Below are 17,071 nucleotides of genomic sequence, written 5' to 3' on the forward strand. Positions count from 1 at the left end.
TCTGTAGTGTAGTATATGAACATACCATGATGTATTATTATTAAAAATGTGGAACATTTTTGTATATGTTATATATTACTAGAGATTCTCTGGGTATATACACCAAAAAGTAGAATTGCTGAGTCATAGGAAAGTATGTATTAAATTTTGATAGAAGTTTATTTCCAAAGTAATTATACCAATTGACACATCCATCAGTGGTCTATGAGAGTTCCTATCTCCTGGTATCAGATTGTTTTCAGTTTTTGCCAGTCCAATAGGTGAGAATATCTCATTGTTTTAATCTGGATTTTTCACATTATCTGACATCATAATTTTTTAGCTGTTGAAAATTGGAATTAAGACCATCCAAAGGGATGAAATTCCAATATATTTATCTGACAGGTTAGCAATCAAATATAATTTAAAATTGTGCTTTATTCATAAGGCACTCTTAGGGAATAAGGTATTCCCAAGATATTACATTTTAAATTACTACTCTAATAGCTAGAAATTACTTTCTAATGTTTTAGCTACTTGTGGTGAATATCTTGTTATATATCCCTGTTTTATGAAATTCAAGATATACTGAATTCAGTCCTTATAATAATAAACATTAGGTTTTTTAAAAAAATTCATTAATGCCTCCAGGGCCTGTCGATACTGGAGATACTTGTTTCTATACCAGGTACCCTAAAAGGTCCTTATGCTCTAATGGTTATTTTTGCCTTTTATGGTCTTGCCTCCCAAAGTCTTTTCAGTGAGTTCTCTCACCTTTTTAAATTAAAAATCAGTTTATATAAATGATAATGTGCTTAGTATGGAATATTTTATCTTCTCTCCTTTTAATTTGGTACCTTCCTCTATTCAGAATTCTGAGGACACATGGATCATGTTTTCTTGGGTGAGACTGTGTGCCATGTGGCTGTCTCTTGCCCTCATGCAGTAGTCTTTTTTTTTTGAGTCAGAGTCTCACTCTGTTGCCCAGGCTGGAGTGCAATGGTGTGATCTTGGCTCAGTGCAACTTCCGCTTCCAGGGTTCAAGCAATTCTCCTGCCTCAGCCTCCCAGGTAGCTGGGATTACAGGTACCCACCACCACGCCTGGCTAATTTTTGTGTTTTGAGTAGAGACAGCATTTTACCATATTGGCCAAGCTGGTCTCTTTGACCAGGCTGGTCTCGTACTCCTGACCTCGTGATCCGCCTGCCTCGGCCTCCCAAAGTACTGGGATTGCAGGTGTGAGCCACCACGCCTGGCCCACGGTAGCCTTTCCATTCCCTCCCAAGTATGCACCAATGTTCTGGATAGTTGAAACTGTTTGGAATCAGACCTGTAGATGAGTGACTATGTACAGCATTAGCCAACATAAAAAGAGGTACAAACATTCTCTTAAATCATGAATATATTTTAACTCAAGGATGTTAAATTGAGCTGTTACTGAGGAGATAATGAGCAGGAAGGTGACTCATATCTTAGAAGGTCTGAGAAAACTGGCCAGATACAAATGGCACAAACACCATGCTGGCTGAGCAGTACCAGTTCTGTATCACCATTGATGCTTTTCAAAGGTTTTACATTTTGTTTTGTTTTCAGAAAATTGCTGTTGTTTGTAAGTTTGCTCTTGCTTGCCTTTTCAAACTTAAAATTTATGATTGAAGTTTAACATTTGTTTACCTCTCTCATTTCAGTGTGACAAAATTAGGCAAGAACGAGATGAAGCTGTTAAAAAACTGGAAGAATTTCAGAAAAGTACGTAAGCATTTCAGTGGAATTATTATAACACATATAGCGTGTTGGGGATTATGTGAGTAGAAATATACCCTGTTTAGTTGCTAATATCCTGGTCATACAATCAAGAAAGCAAGACTTCTTTCTATTTGTCCAAAAATGCTCAGGCATCACTTTAAGTTTTAAAGAAATGGAATAAGCATAATTGTTTTATCAAGGGTGTTAGAAAAACCTGTACTTGTTATAAAACAGTTTAACTATACATAAAAGTTAAAGGAGAACGAAAATGGCTTGTTGGCTCCTTGAAAAAGGCTAATGCTAGTACTTTATAGTCATTCCTTGTTGGTCTTTTGTTTGTGTAGTAAAAAAAATGTAATCATGCTTTGAATTCAGTTTTGCAGCCTGCTTTTTTCAGTAGACAGTACTTATGGTCATATTTTGTATGTCAGCACAGATGTACATCAGTTTTTTGTTTTATTTATTTATTTATTTATTTTGAGTTGGAGTCTCGCTCTGTCACTAGGCTGGAGTGCAGTAGCAAGATCTCAGCTCACAGCAACCTTCACCTCCTAGGTTTAAGCAATTCTCCTGCCTCAGCCTCCTGAGTAGCTGGAACTACAAGTGTACACCACCATGCCCAGCTAATTTTTGTGAGGGGTTTCACCATATTGGCCAGGATAGCCTCGTGATCCGCCCACCTCGGCCTCCCAAAGTGCTGGGATTACAGGCGGGAGCTCCTGCGCCCGGCCTGTACATCAGTTTTAATTGTTGTCTGTAGTATTCCATTATAGGATAATACCATAATGTGTTTAATTATTCTTTCACTGATAGATTATTCCTGGTTTTTAGCTATTATAAATAATGCCATGGCAGGTATTCTGACACTTACATCTTTACAGTAATCTAAATAGTTCCTGAGGTTAATTCATAGAAAAGGAATTATACTGGAGATCCACTATACGGCATTGTGCCTATAGCTAATAATACTGTGTTGTATACTTAAAATTTACTAAGAGAGTAGATCTTATGTTAAGTGTTGTTACTACAAAATAAAATAAGTAAATAAAGAGGGCAGAAGGAAGCTTTGGGAAACGATGGATAGGTATGCAACCTTGATGGTGGTGATGGTTTCACAGGTGTATAATTATTCCCCAAACTCATCATGTTGTATACATGAAATATGTATGACTTTTTACATGTCACTTACTTATACTTTATAATGTGGTTCAAAAATAGAGAAAAGGAATGATAGCTTCATAGAACTTAAACATTTTTAAGAGTGTGAATGTTTGAAATAGCCCTCTCACTGAAGAAAGTCACATTCCCACAAAAGCTGTACTTTCCAAATTTTTGCTTTTTTTTTTTATGTGATGTAAATCTGTTATTTATCCCCTAAGACAACATAGCTGATCAGACCCAGAAGGATCAGATGGAAATATGTCGTAGGCAAAGGCTCAGACCATAGCAGGGAAAGTGACCCCCTTCCCTGGAAGCAAGGCCTTTCTCCATCGTTCTGCAGATGCTCTATCAGTCAGGGTATTTGATTATTTATAAAGAGTTGATTTGGTAACTGCACAACAGAACATTTTATTCTAGGTAAAACAGCTATACAAATGAAGTAATTATGATGGTTAAATTTCAACAACAAGTTTATTTCAGTGTCTGATTGTAACAGAGAACATCCAAGGGGAATCTTGCTGATATTACCTGTCTTTGGAGGCCAGTATGCTATGCTAGAAATACCTCTTATTTGCAAATGTGTGAATTCCAATTATATGGTACTTTTTAACTTATGGAATGTATTTACTCTGAGTCACATCTTAAAGAGTTATACCATTGGTGTTGTTACCAGTTAATATGCTTGAATTATTGATAGTGGATTGGTGTGCAGTGGAAGTAGTTCAAGTTCCTTATGATTGGACTTATAAAATATTTTGGTCTGGGTAGACAATAGGGATTTTGCCTCCTGCATTATGCAAAACCAGAAGCAACATTCCCCAAAATCAATCTTCAAAGTAACATTTAAATTCTGCTTTCATCTGCCGTTGCTCTTTTCCCTTTCTTTGTCTCTTCCTCTGAATATCTTTGATAGTTTTAAAAATTTACATTTTTCCTTATGAGCAACTCAAATTAAAGCCTGAGGGGATTGACTGGAAGATTAGTACAACTATCTGTATTGTTGTATGCATTTAGTTTTTACCTTTGCTAAGTGTGTTTAATTAACTTAAGGTTTGGATGTTAGGAAAACAGATTGCTAATTCTTTTTTGCTTACTCTCTTGGTAACTCACAGAACAGCAGAGTGCCAACTCTTTACTCAGTCTCGAAAGGAGAGAAAACGAGGACTTGGCCGGGCATGGTGGCTCACGCCTGTAATCCCAGCACTTTGGGAGGCCAAGGCGGGTGGATCACTAGGTCAGGACATAAAAGCATCCTGGCTAGCACGGTGAAAACCCCATCTCTACTAAAAATACAAAAAAATTAGCCAGGCATGGTGGCACGTGCCTGTAGTCCTAGCTACTTGGGAGGCTGAAGCAGGAGAATCGCTTGAACCTGGGAGGCGGAGGTTGAAGTAAGCCAAGATCTTGTCTCTGCACTCCAGACTGGTGACAGAGTGAGACTCTGTCTCAAAAAAAAAACCCAAAAAACGAAAAAATGAGGACTAAGAAAACTTTAAATATTTGTCAGAAAACTGTATCTAGGATAAATAATTCATGGCTTTCGAGCAGAGGGTAGCATTTCAGATTTGGAAGGCAGTAGGCAGTATTTTTATCACCAGTGAAGAGCATTAGTTTGTGTGAATCCAAGTTTCTGCATTAATAAAATTGGTATAAATGACCCTGCTTCATAGACCATTTGAGGGTAAAAAAAGATAATTTGTATAAAAAATACTTAACACTGTTCCTGGCATATAGTAAATGCTCAATAAATGTTAGTTGCTACTACCACATCTCATCAACTAAACTATCCAGTGCCTGACTGCCCTTCAGTATTAAGAGTTCATATCATTTACCTTTAGGGAGTTAGTTCCTTGACACCAGACTCCACATTCGGACAATGGTGGAGAAGTTTCTTTTGGTGCTGAGTTGAAATCTGAAATCCCTGTAATGTTTACCTACTAGGCCTATGTCTTTTTTATTTGAGACGGAATCTCATTCTGTCGCCCAGGCTGGAGTGCAGTGGCGTGATCTCTGCTCGCTGCGACCTCTGCCTCCTGGGTTCAAGCAATTCTTGTGCCTCACCCTCCCAAGTAGCTTGGATTACAGGTGTGTCCCCTAATGCCTGGCTGTTGTTTGTATTATTAGTAGAGACAGGGTTTCACCATGTTGTCCAGGTTGGTCTTGAACTCTTGACCTCAAGTGATCCTTTTGCCTTGGCCTCTCAAAGTGCTGGCATGAGCCACCACACCCGGCCTAGGCCTAGGTCTTGAAGTGTAGAGGTAACAGCTGCATAAGGGTTAGGAAAAGCTTTGTTTGGCCGTAGGGCTCTACTCTCCCTAGCTTAGCATACTTTTCCCAGGATAAATGTTTTTATCCATATGTCTATGTCATTTTTGATCCTCTGCCAGCTCTCTCTGAGCCTTCCTCCTACACACAAAGAACACCACCACATAGCAAAGCTGCATTCCCTAGACGATTCCTGTGAGAGGAGAACTAGCTAAAGATCTTTCATATCTTTTCTTTTTTTTTCTTTTTGAGATGGAGTTTTGCTCTTTTTGCCCAGGCTGGAAGTACAATGGCGTGCTCTCGGCCCACTGCAACCTCCGCCTCCCGGGTTCAAGTGATTCTCCTGCTTCAGCCTCCCAAGTAGCTGGGATTACAGGCAGCTAACTTTGTATTTTTAGTATAGAGGGGTTTCACCATGTTGGCCAGGCTAGTCTTGAACTCCTGACCTCAGGTGATCTGCCTGCCTCAGCCTCCCAAAGTGCTGAGATTACAGGCATGAGCCACTGCGCCCAGCCCCTTTCTTATCTTTTCAACCACAATGTTAGATCCATTAATCTGTTTTAAGGACACACCGATTTTCCTACATATGTGCCAACTTTTATGACTGTTTCTTTACCACATGGAAAACTTCTAAAGTAGTCTGATGTTGAAGAAGAATTTGTAATATGTTCACCACATATGCTTTAGAGATTTTCTACATCTAAATATCTCCGGGAGTTGGAGTTGGGAGAGGAGATTTGCTGTAGAAGCAACATCATTGGTGGTGACACTTTGTATAATGAATTTCAAAGGACTATAGAAAAGTAGCATCACCTAGAAGTGGTTTCAGCTGGGCTTTACCGGTTAGAGCTCTGTGATTTAGAATATGTTATTGAACTTCTCTGGGCCTCCATGTCAAATATAAAATTGCTGTGATCATCCCAACGTTATAGGATTGTTGTGAGGCTTCATGAGGGAGGGAACACATGTAAAGAGTTTAGCACAAGGCTGAACACATAGTCAGGCTCAACAAATGATGATGGTAGTTGTTTCCTAAGCAATTCCATACTACAGAGAACATTCTTATAAAAGGCTGTTCACAGATGGGCTTAGGCCTTCAATCCTTCAAATAGACACTAACACGAGCACCTACTTTGCATGTAGCATTGTGCTAGGTGCAAGAGAATCAGACTTGTAAAACAAAATCCATGCTTTAATGTTCATAGTGAGTAGAAGATAAAAACAAGTAAAAGAAAAAAAAAACCGGTTACCCTACAATGTGATGTGTACTGCACTGCCATGTATGTAAGACTGCTTTGAAGTCATAGTTGAAGAGAGACAAACTTTGCTAATTTGAGTGGACTAATAGAAACAATAGTTGATGTACTTTTATGTTACACTTCTGAGTTCTCAGGGTCATTAAAATTTTCTTATTATGAAAAATTTTAAAGTTATGCAAAAGTGAGAAAATGATGTAACAAATCCCCATGTTTCAGTTTTCCGGCTGCAACAGTTGCCAACTCACAGCCAGTCTTCCATCTGTACACCCATACACCCACTGTCACTGACCTCGGATTGCCTTGGAACTAATTCCAGTCATCATAGCATTTTACTGTTTACTGCCTGGAAATATTTCGGTATATATTTCTGAAAGATTTTTCTTTTTAACATAACTGCAATATTACGGACACTTTATTAAAAGTTCATCTTTTTTCTTTTTTAAACCTCATGTCATCCAAATATGCAAATATGACAGGTACAGTGGCCATGGATTGTGGATATCCTGAGACAAGGTCAATTCAGCACCACAGGGCAAGTTGTTACACGAATATCTAAATGCTTAAAAAACTTTTATTCTTTGAAATGTGCAAATAAATTTACATATTAAAAATAGTTCTGTTTTGCATCACATGACTTTTGGTTTTGGAAATGGGGTCATGCTTTTTAAAGATACAATCACCCTTTGAAATATATTCTTCCCTTATGAACCTAGAAAGTTGGTAAGTAGGTTTGTTATGCTACCAATTTAGCACTGGAAGAATTTCCTAAACTAAAAATTAATGTGCAATTTAAAAAATGTCTACTGTTCTCTCTTTGAGAAGAAATAAAAATCCCACCAGATGGAGTGTGCCAAATCAGAATTGGAGAAAGTGTGAGCAAGGACTACCCAGCTATGTTTATGAAGTTAAATCACAGAGCACCTTTTTACAAAATGTTTAGAAAATAAATTTTTTGGTTTTTTTTTTTTTGCTTGTTTTTTTGTTTCCTATTTGCTAGGCCTAAACCTCACTACTGTGGAATGAATTTTCTTACTCTTTCAAGAGCAAGAATGTTATTGAATAAAAAGTAAGATTCCTATGAAAAATGCAGAGTGTTTATGTTTTTGTTATGATAGTGGAAATACCAGATTGTGGCAGAAGATGTCAAGTAGTTAAGGCTAAAAATTCAAAGTCATATTTGATGTTGTAAAAATTGTGTAGGTTTCTTTTCTCTTTCCTTCACATTTTTGAAGAACCTACCTTGTAAACATAGTGATAAAATGCCAGGAATATTAGGATTTTAAGGAAATAATAGAGCCTATTATTTAAACTACAATATAAAAGGCAATTATATTGATGAAGAGCTACATGAGCTTTGTGTGTGTGAATAAACTTGGCCTGTGCTCAGCTTCTATTTGTTCTTCTGGCATAAACACATATTGTGTGTGATTCCAGTTTAATGGGGACCCGTTTGTATGCCAAGCAGCTGCATTTTAGGACCTATTGCGTGATTTCATAGCTCTCTGAAAATTGGTTCTATTCAGAACAAGAGATAGAAGAGAAGAAGGGGGGTGATGTGGAAGGGAGGGGGAGCTTCAACACACAATCATTTCTTTTCAATTGGAGCCAGAAAGGTTGATGACAACATGACCATTGTGTTATAATGATAAGACCACTAAGGCATCTGTACCTCTCATCAAGGCTTTCACACAACAGCAGATACAATTTAATTCACTGCTCTGTCAGCAGTGCTGATACCATTATGCCGTCTGTCTCCACAGTTATAATCACTGTCCTCTGAGAAATGCAGTTGAAATGATCTTGAGCAGTCAAAGAAACTCTCAATTAAGGCTGCCACTTCCAATGTGTCAGATTGTGTCTTATGCACTTGGTACAATTTTCACTTCCAATCCTGTTTATTTACAATGTCTACCAGTAATTACGCTTAACGTGTCATTTAGTGAGGGGGGCCCCTGCCAAGCCGATTGTTGGGTGCTGCTGTACCATTGAGTGGGAGTTTCTCGAAGTCAATGCCATCAGCAGCTTTTAGGCCCTGATGGGATGCAGTAGTAATGTTGATAATGCAAGTATCGTGCTCATCAAGTCATAATTAGATGCCACTCAAATGTGCCACTTGTAATAACAGTGTTGATTCATGTTTTTCTCGGTGACTGCAACTACTAATTAGTTAAGTGGTTTTTGGTTGGCCTGCATTTGCTGCAGATTATTATTACCCCTGAAAAAATGTCAAGGTTAGAGATGTTTCTGGCCATTTAGTGCTGCTTTATGAATTTGAATATTAACATAATAAGAACTTTGGACAGACTTAGGAAGTAATACATTTTTGTATTTAATTTGGACAGAAATTTTTTCCCCTGAGTTTAATCATAATTGCAGGTTAATTAAGCTTAAATGAAGCAAAAGTAATCTCTCTTTGTGTTATGTGAGCCCAGTGCTTTTTGCCTAACTTTGTTGGGTTTCACATTTGGGTTTCCTTTAATTTTTTTTTTTTAAGCCAAACAAATGGCAATAAGTACTGTCTACATTTAGGGTTGAGATTCTGAGAGTTTTCATTTAACTAGAAATATGGGTGGAAGGAATTGGCATTTTTCTTACTTGATCTTCAAAATATAACTCAAGTTCTAAATCACTTTATACCTGTAAATCTCAATTTACATGCACCAGCTATCAAAAAATCTAAAAAATACTATTTTTCAAGCATTGGTAAAATATCAAGTAAAATTTTATTTTTTCTCTAATGCTCCTGATAGCCTGTGATTCAGGAAGCAATTTATTTGCCTCTGCTTTATAACCACATAGTACATAAATCTTATTGCTTACACTTTTCTGCCCAAGAGTTACTTACAAAATAGCAGTAACTACTTTGTAGCTAATAGAGACTAATGTTGCAGTACTTAGCCAAGTTGCCACATCACTATTCCAGTCATAAGATCAATTTAAGATTTATTTTTCTTTTATTTTTTGTTACACCCTGCTAAGAAAAAGAAGTCATGCTGTCACTCCTCTTTATTTATGAAATATTCTTTTGTTTAAATTAGCAGATATGTCTATGGATACATATATAGTTGCATAGAAAATAGACGTAAAAAAATCTAGCTTTCTTAAAATGTACATAATAAAATGTATGTATGTAAAATGAATGTTTTTCGTTGTGTTCTTGTTTCTTTCTACATTCAAATATTAGCTCAGATTTAATCAGGGCAGCTTCTCAAAAACCTTTTTTTCAGTGATAGCTAAAGGTCTGGCTAGCCAAAGAATTGAAGTATTCTTAATCATGGGACGATGCGTGGGCTCCTGGAATAGCTGACTAATCTTTGAATGCTGAGATTTTTTTTTCCCCCTCATTCCTAGTTTCTCACATGGTCATAGAGGAAGTTAATTTCATGCAGAACCATCTTGAAATAGAGAAGACTTGTCGAGAAAGTGCTGAAGCTTTGGCAACAAAGGTGAGACTTCAAATGAAGGAATTTTACCTGAGCTTTTAAAATTCAACTTGCTTTTCTAAGCAGTGGCTTCTGTCCGGTTTTGCTTTTCTGTTTCTCTAATCGATTATCTGCTCTGATGGTGAGGGAAATGTTAAAAGGTCTCAGAATCCTGGACTATGATTATGTAAATATTCGCCTTAATGCAAAGGTTATTCCAATTGTAAAAGGAGCATTTGTATGTGAGTATTTCAGCATTTGTGCTTTTTGCCTGTGAAAATGTGGAAAAAATGGTCCCAGAGTAGTGTTAAACGGAACTTTGCAAATGTCCATGCATTTGGATAAAATGCTAACCAAGTTTAAAACTAACCTGGTGTGACATAAAAGACCAGTGAATGTCTCATATTTGAATCCGATGAAAAAGTCACCCTGAAGCCATACATTTCAGGTGATTATTTGTGGAAGCAAAGCGAGAGCATGCTAAAGATGACCTCCAGTGCTCCACTGATTGCCTCTTGCTGATGAATTTACCAAGTGTGTAATTTTCTACATTCTGTCTCATCAGAAGTACATTATTATTAAAGAATGTTCTTTTATCTCTGTCTTATGTATTTTGGGTTGGGTAAAATGCATCTGAACCACTTCATCAGAAAATGGATTACAGCAATTTTCAACCAAATTTCATTAGTAATACTGGTTGTGTTTCTTTTCCCTCCCCTCCATCACCCACCTCCAAAAATTCCTTTGGATGTGACTGAAATCCTACTCCCAATAAATACATAAATAAATATAATTTGTATGCATTAACAGTATGCTTGCTAGAGGCATTTGCTTAATTGTTTGCATAGCAACACTACATTAGAATTCGTAAGATATTTAATCAGAACCTAAGAATATAAATTTGGGTATGTAACCTCTCTCCTGGTATTCGTCTGAAGAATACATAGCAATACACTTTAAAAACACTTTTAAAAAAATGATAACATGAGTATTCTCACATCATTTTTACTCTGCGGCACATTCCTGGAGTTCACTAGTCCATAATGTTGTGTGAATTCTGTTTTCAGTTTTTGAATTTCTTTTTTTTGGAATAAGTAGAGAAAAAGTACATTTGGAGCCTGCTAACTGCTCTGGATCTTCTAGTGTCTAAGGATACACTCTCTATTTTTTCTTGTTATTAGCCAGTATTCCTGTTGTCATAGCACATCCAGAGTGAGGATACTGGCTACCTTTCAGGATTGGCAGAGTTTCTGGAAGGCACTGGTTTGTGGGGCAGTATACACAGGTTTTGTTCCCGGTTATGTCATTTTGGGCATATGTGATTTTGGACAAGTTAGTTTTGTTCTCTGGACTGTAATGTCTCATCTTAAATGACATGATGGACTAGAGTTAGGGCTGGAGTTAATAATTTATTTGCATATGGCCCCCTGTAAAAAAATTACTTTTCTGTCTTCCCTTTTATTTAATAGTTGTCTTTTGGCAAGAGAACTCACCTCTCTGAGCTACAGTTGTCTTGCTCTAAATGCCAGGATGCGCCATGGTTGTTGGCTTCTTCATAATACCCCAGATCCACTGGCTCTAGATGTGTGACCCAGGCATGTGTGTGTAGAAAAGCTGCCTGGTGACTGTTATATTCATTGCTGGTTATGAACCAGTGTTACCTAATCTCTAAGCTCATTTTTACAATTAAGTCTTAACAGTAGGATCCTTACTTAACACTGTTTTTGCCTGTTCTTTAAAAAGCCTTTTTTAAAATGGACATATAGTTTATTTTGAAGATGTAGTATGAACTCATGGGGCCTAGAATAAAAATCCAAAAAATGGATTAAATCAAATACTGTAAATGTGCTTGTTTGTTGTAAAAGAGTGCTTTGAATGCAAAATGTGGAAACTTCATTATACGTGTTTCCAATAAATGATAATAGCACATTCTGATTTAAGTATCAATTGTCATTTTTGAAAGTAGACTTGCAAAACTGCTCATTTTTTCTGAGAGCCAAGTTCTGTGAATTCTTACTTTTCTACATTATTGCCATCAAATTAATGACAAATGGAATGTTTAATTCTTATGATGCAGTTTGACCTCATAATTTTCTTTTTTTTTCTTTTTGAAATGGAGTCCTGCTCTGTTGCCCAGGCTGGATGGAGTACAGTGGTGCCATCTTGGCTCACTGCAACCTCCGCCTCCTGGATTCAAGCAATTCTCCTGTCTCGGGCTCCCGAGTAGCTGGGATTACAGGCACCTGCCATTACACCCAGTTAATTTCTGTGTTTGTAGTAGAGACGGTGTTGCGCTGTGTTGACCAGCCTGGTCTTAAACTCCTGATTTCAGGTGATCTGCCTGCCTCAGCCTCACAAAGTGCTGGGATTACAGGTGTGAGCCACTGTGCCCAGTTCCTCATAATTTTCTTAGAACCAAGTATGGATACTTTCCTTTGCTAAAATGTGTAGATAAAACTGATAAATGTAGACCAGTTATTTAAGTCATACGATCCAAAGCCATTAAACTTGCTTGTTTTGTTTTGTACCTTTAAATAGTCACAAACTATAGGTAATACAAAAACTCTACTTACATTTGAATAGAATAGTAGGTTCTGTTACTGTAGGATTTTAAAAGATATATTTTTGGCCAGGCGCGATGGCTCGCGCCTGTAATCCCAGCACTTTGGGAGGCTGAGGTGGGCGGATCACCTCAGGTCAGGAGATGAAGACCATGTTGGCCAACATGGCAAAACCCCATCTCTACTAAAAATACAAAAATTAGCTGGGCATGGTGACGCGTGCCTGTAATCCCAGCTACTCGGGAGGCTGAGGCAGGAGAATCGCGTGAAGGGAGTTGGAGGTTGCAGTGAGCCGAGATCACGCCACTTCACTCCTGCTTGGCGACAGAGTGAGACTCCATTTCAAGAAAAGGAAAAAAAAGATATATTTTTGCCTTAGACATGGAGGGATTCCAAACAACAAGTAGCATGCCATTAACCTATAGTTTGGCAAATAGCTACAATGAAATTGCTTAGCTAAAATCTGTAAATTCAGAATTCTCAAAAATGTCCAAATAGTATGCACATAAAACCTCATGTTTAGGCTGGGTGTGGTGACTCACACCTGTAATCTCAGTGCTTTGAAAGGACAAGGTGGGAGGATCACTTGAGTTCAGGAGTTTGAGGCTGTAGTGAGCTGTGATCATACCACTGCACTCCAACCTGGGTGACAGAGCAAGAACCAAACTCCAAAAAAAAAAAAAAAAAAGGACGTCATATATATAAATCTTACATTTCTTCTTTCAAAATGTGAAAATGGTGTTTCAGAGAAGACTTAACGAAATTTTCTGGTTGGCTTTTTTTTTCTTAAACTGGTGACTTTGTTAAATAGAGTAATTGTATTACAGACAAACTGATGGATTTTGGTACCTGGTTTGATAGAGGCATTAAACCCTTTTGAGGGCGGAACTGTGTTAACTATGATGTTACTAAGGTATTATTGTAGTGGTTGTCTAAGAAGTAATATATTAAGCACTAGATGGCAGAAACTAATAGTTCTATGAGTATCCTAGAGGAAGAAGAAAATGCATAAATGAATACCTTGATTGAAGAAAACTAGCTGGGATAAATGATTTCCAAAGGATAGTTAGACACAAACTAAACCTCTTTTCTTACTTTTAATAGCTAACACTGAAGTTTTATTATGTGGCAGTTACTATATTAAATACTTTATATATAATGTCTCATGTAATCATCCTATTGTGGGATAGAAACTATCTTAATTCTTAGTTTATTGATGAGAAAACTGAAACGTAAGGATTAGGTTAGTTGTAAAGGCAGAGATGGAATTTTATTGCAGAGCTGGGTTGGATACTAAAGCAGTGCATTTCTCAGTGATTCTTTGTGTTGACATACATTAGAATCACCTGGGAAACCGAAAAAGTGCTATGCTGGGCTCCACTGCCAGATATTTTGGTATGGTATAGAGCCTAAGCAGTGGTTTTTTTTGTTTGTTTTTGTTTTTTTCTTTTTTCCCCGAGACAGTTTCGCTCTGTCACCCAGGCTGGAGTGCAATGGCATGATACCGGCTCACTGCAACCTCCGCCTCCTGGGTTCAAGCGATTCTCCTGCCTCAGCCTCCCGAGTAGCTGGGACTACAACTGCCTGCCACCACGCCCAGCTAATTTTTTGTATTTTTTTTTTTTTTTTTTTTTAGTAGAGATTGCATTTCACCGTATTAGCCAGGATGGTCTCGATCTCCTGACTTTCTGATCTGCCCACCTCAGCCCCAAAGTGCTGGGATTACAGGCACCACACCCGACCAAATGAGAACTCTTTTAATAGAGATAGTAGAAGAGATAGTAGAAACAACATCTTGAACTAGTTTAAATAAAAAAAGAAAATGATGTAGGAATCTATTAGAAATATCAGAGAATTCCATAGAATCTCTGAGTCAGGAGCAGTTTAGGAATGGACTGGAGTTTGGGGCTTGAGTCTGGTGGGAAACCCTTTCTCCATTGCTTTTCTCTTCCTTTCTCTACATATCAGCTTCAGTTTTAGCTTTTCTAAAAACTACCTTCCTCTTTTCCTTGATTCTGTAGTGGAATGTGGTTACCAGCAGCTCCTGTCCAGACACATGGAAAGAAACTCATTGCTCTGTTCTAGCCTTTAAATTTCTAGAGAGGGGATCTGATTGGTCACACTTGGGTCATGTGCTTAATCCCTGGGCTAATTCACTGTGACCAAAGGGATGGGGTATGCTTGGGAGAGCATGGCGCTCCCATTGAAATCATGTGGAACAATGAGGAGTGGTAATGTCCAGAAAAGAGGAGATGTTAGGTAAACAGACATTTAAAAGGTGTTCACAGCACCACAGCAAGCAGAAGATTTGCTTGAAATAAAGTGCCTTTTTAAAGACTATTAATGACTATAAATCAAAATTTTATTTAATCTGTACTGGTATTTTATCTTAGTTCCCTATATTTCTCATCAGTTACAACTAGCATTTCCACTTGCTACTGGCTGTAATCCAGGCATCAGGTCTTGGTTAAAGAAATAAATTTAATATAAAACCTTATTTAATGAATCTGCTAATTGTTATGTCCTGCTGTGAGTGTTGATGAATATGTAAGACAGAAATATACTTAATTTGTCTATTGTTTAAAAACCCAAGGTACTCATTTGGCTGCTGTTAAAATAACTGTTTTTGTATTTTGTCTTAGCTAAATAAAGAAAATAAAACATTGAAAAGAATCAGCATGTTGTACATGGCCAAGCTGGGGCCAGATGTAATAACTGAAGAGATAAACATTGATGATGAAGATTCAACTACAGACACAGACGGTGCCGCCGAGACTTGTGTCTCAGTACAGTGTCAGAAGCAAATTAAAGGTAGAGCATATTTTGTACCCCATTAGGATAGTGCTTCTGAACCCTGACTGCACATCAGAATCATGTGGGAAGCTTTAAAAATACTGATGCCTGGGCAGAGCATGGTGGCTCACACCTGTAATCCCAGCACTTTGGGAGGCCAAGGCGGGTGGATCACCTGAGGTCAGGAGCTAGAGACCAACTTGGCCAACCTGGTGAAACCCCGTCTCTACTAAAAAATACAAAAATTAGCTGGGCATGGTGGCGGGTGCCTGTTATCCCAGCTACTTGGGAGGCTGAGTCAGGAGAATCACTTGAACCTGGGAGGTGGAGGTTGCAGTGAGCCAAGATTGTGCCGTTGCACTCCAGCCTGGGCAACAGAGTGAGACTCCATCTCCAAAACACAACAACAAAAAAACAAAAAAAAACTGATGTCTGAGTCCTACCCTATCCAAAATTTTGCTACACCATAGGCCAATTAAATCCGAATTTTGGATGGGGTAGGACCCAGGCGTCAGTATTTTGAAAGCTTCCCACATCATTTATTTAAATCTCCAAATCACCATAGGGTATATAACAATTGTGCTTTGTGAGTTACTTTCTTGTTTGGAATTAGGCACTTTTGAAAGTGTTGTCTCAATGGAAACAGCCAGTTATACTATAACCTTAAGGATATGTACCATGTGTCAAGATATTTTTGTTAAATGAAAGAAAGAATAAAAATATATTTAGCCAACACCCCTTTTTGTTGGTTAACAGGTAGTGTTGTAAGGCAAGATCATATGATACATCTATTAAATTCTCATTCATTTTATTCATACACATGTTTATTTAAAGATGTAGGAAAGGCCGGGCGCGGTGGCTCAAGCCTGTAATCCCAGCACTTTGGGAGGCCGAGACGGGTGGATCACGAGGTCAGGAGATCGAGACCATCCTGGCTAACACGGTGAAACCCCGTCTCTACTAAAAAAATACAAAAAATTAGCCGGGCGAGATGGCGGGCGCCTGTAGTCCCAGCTACTCGGGAGGCTGAGGCAGGAGAATGGCGTAAACCCGGGAGGCGGAGCTTGCAGTGAGCCGAGATCGCGCCACTGCACTCCAGCCTGGGTGACAGAGCGAGACTCCGTCTCAAAAAAAAAAAAAAAAAAAAAAGATGTAGGAAAGCAGTTCTGGCTCAATAACTATTGGAACGTTTTAATTTAGTATACAGGTCAAAAGCAATATTCATTTATTTGTTTGGTAGATAAAATTTCAACTGGAAGTACAAAGAAGAAAGGATGTTACAGACACCATCTTTATCTGACTCTTCAACCCCTCAAGCTAAGACAAAATAGAATTCATGTTGGTAGGGAGGGAGAGGAATTTTAAAGGAGTTCCCTTTGTTCATCATTCTCCTTTCTCTTCGAGCTTGAACAATTTGGTTTCATGTTCTTCTTTCTGGATTAGCCAGCCAATGGAGAAAGTGATTTAGAAATAAGTCTCTGATAACTTCTTCAAGCTGAGTTTATGTAAAAAGTTTGATTTAATTTACAAATAACCACATAACATGTTTCTTATTGCATTTGGAAAACAGTAAGAAATTAAAGGCAGTTAAAACCTAAGTGGCAAAACAGTAGGCCGGAATATAAATTTGAGTAGTCTGTGCTAATCTATGTGTATTTTCAAACATTTGAGTGACGGAAGTAACTTTAACACCAGAAGATTTTGCTCTTACAGTTGATAATATTCTCATTCTAGTAACACATTTTTCATTGAATCCTAATAATAAAGCTATGTAATAAATTTAAAAACAAAACACCCATGACTCTAGAGAGAAAATTACGAGAATTAACCCTTCTTTCAAATGGTTATATTTTGAATCAGTTCAAATAATATCTAAGGACTATA

The 17,071-nt window shown here is 37.8% G+C and overlaps 1 protein-coding gene across 2 annotated transcripts in view; it reads left to right on the forward strand.

Annotated features, from left to right (window-relative positions):
- The window catches only part of SHTN1 (shootin 1), a 123,162-nt gene that overhangs the window by 38,332 nt on the left and 67,759 nt on the right, over nucleotides 1-17,071 (forward strand). For both annotated transcript variants that reach the window (XM_033181585.1, XM_033181586.1), the window contains exons 3-5: nucleotides 1,669-1,729; nucleotides 9,763-9,857; nucleotides 15,037-15,205. In XM_033181585.1, coding sequence (XP_033037476.1) covers nucleotides 1,669-1,729; nucleotides 9,763-9,857; nucleotides 15,037-15,205 — 325 coding nt within the window. The remainder of the gene's footprint in view (nucleotides 1-1,668; nucleotides 1,730-9,762; nucleotides 9,858-15,036; nucleotides 15,206-17,071) is intronic.

Source organism: Trachypithecus francoisi, unplaced genomic scaffold (assembly GCF_009764315.1).
Source record: "Trachypithecus francoisi isolate TF-2019V2 unplaced genomic scaffold, Tfra_2.0 Contig01579, whole genome shotgun sequence".
Taxonomy (NCBI): domain Eukaryota; kingdom Metazoa; phylum Chordata; class Mammalia; order Primates; family Cercopithecidae; genus Trachypithecus; species Trachypithecus francoisi.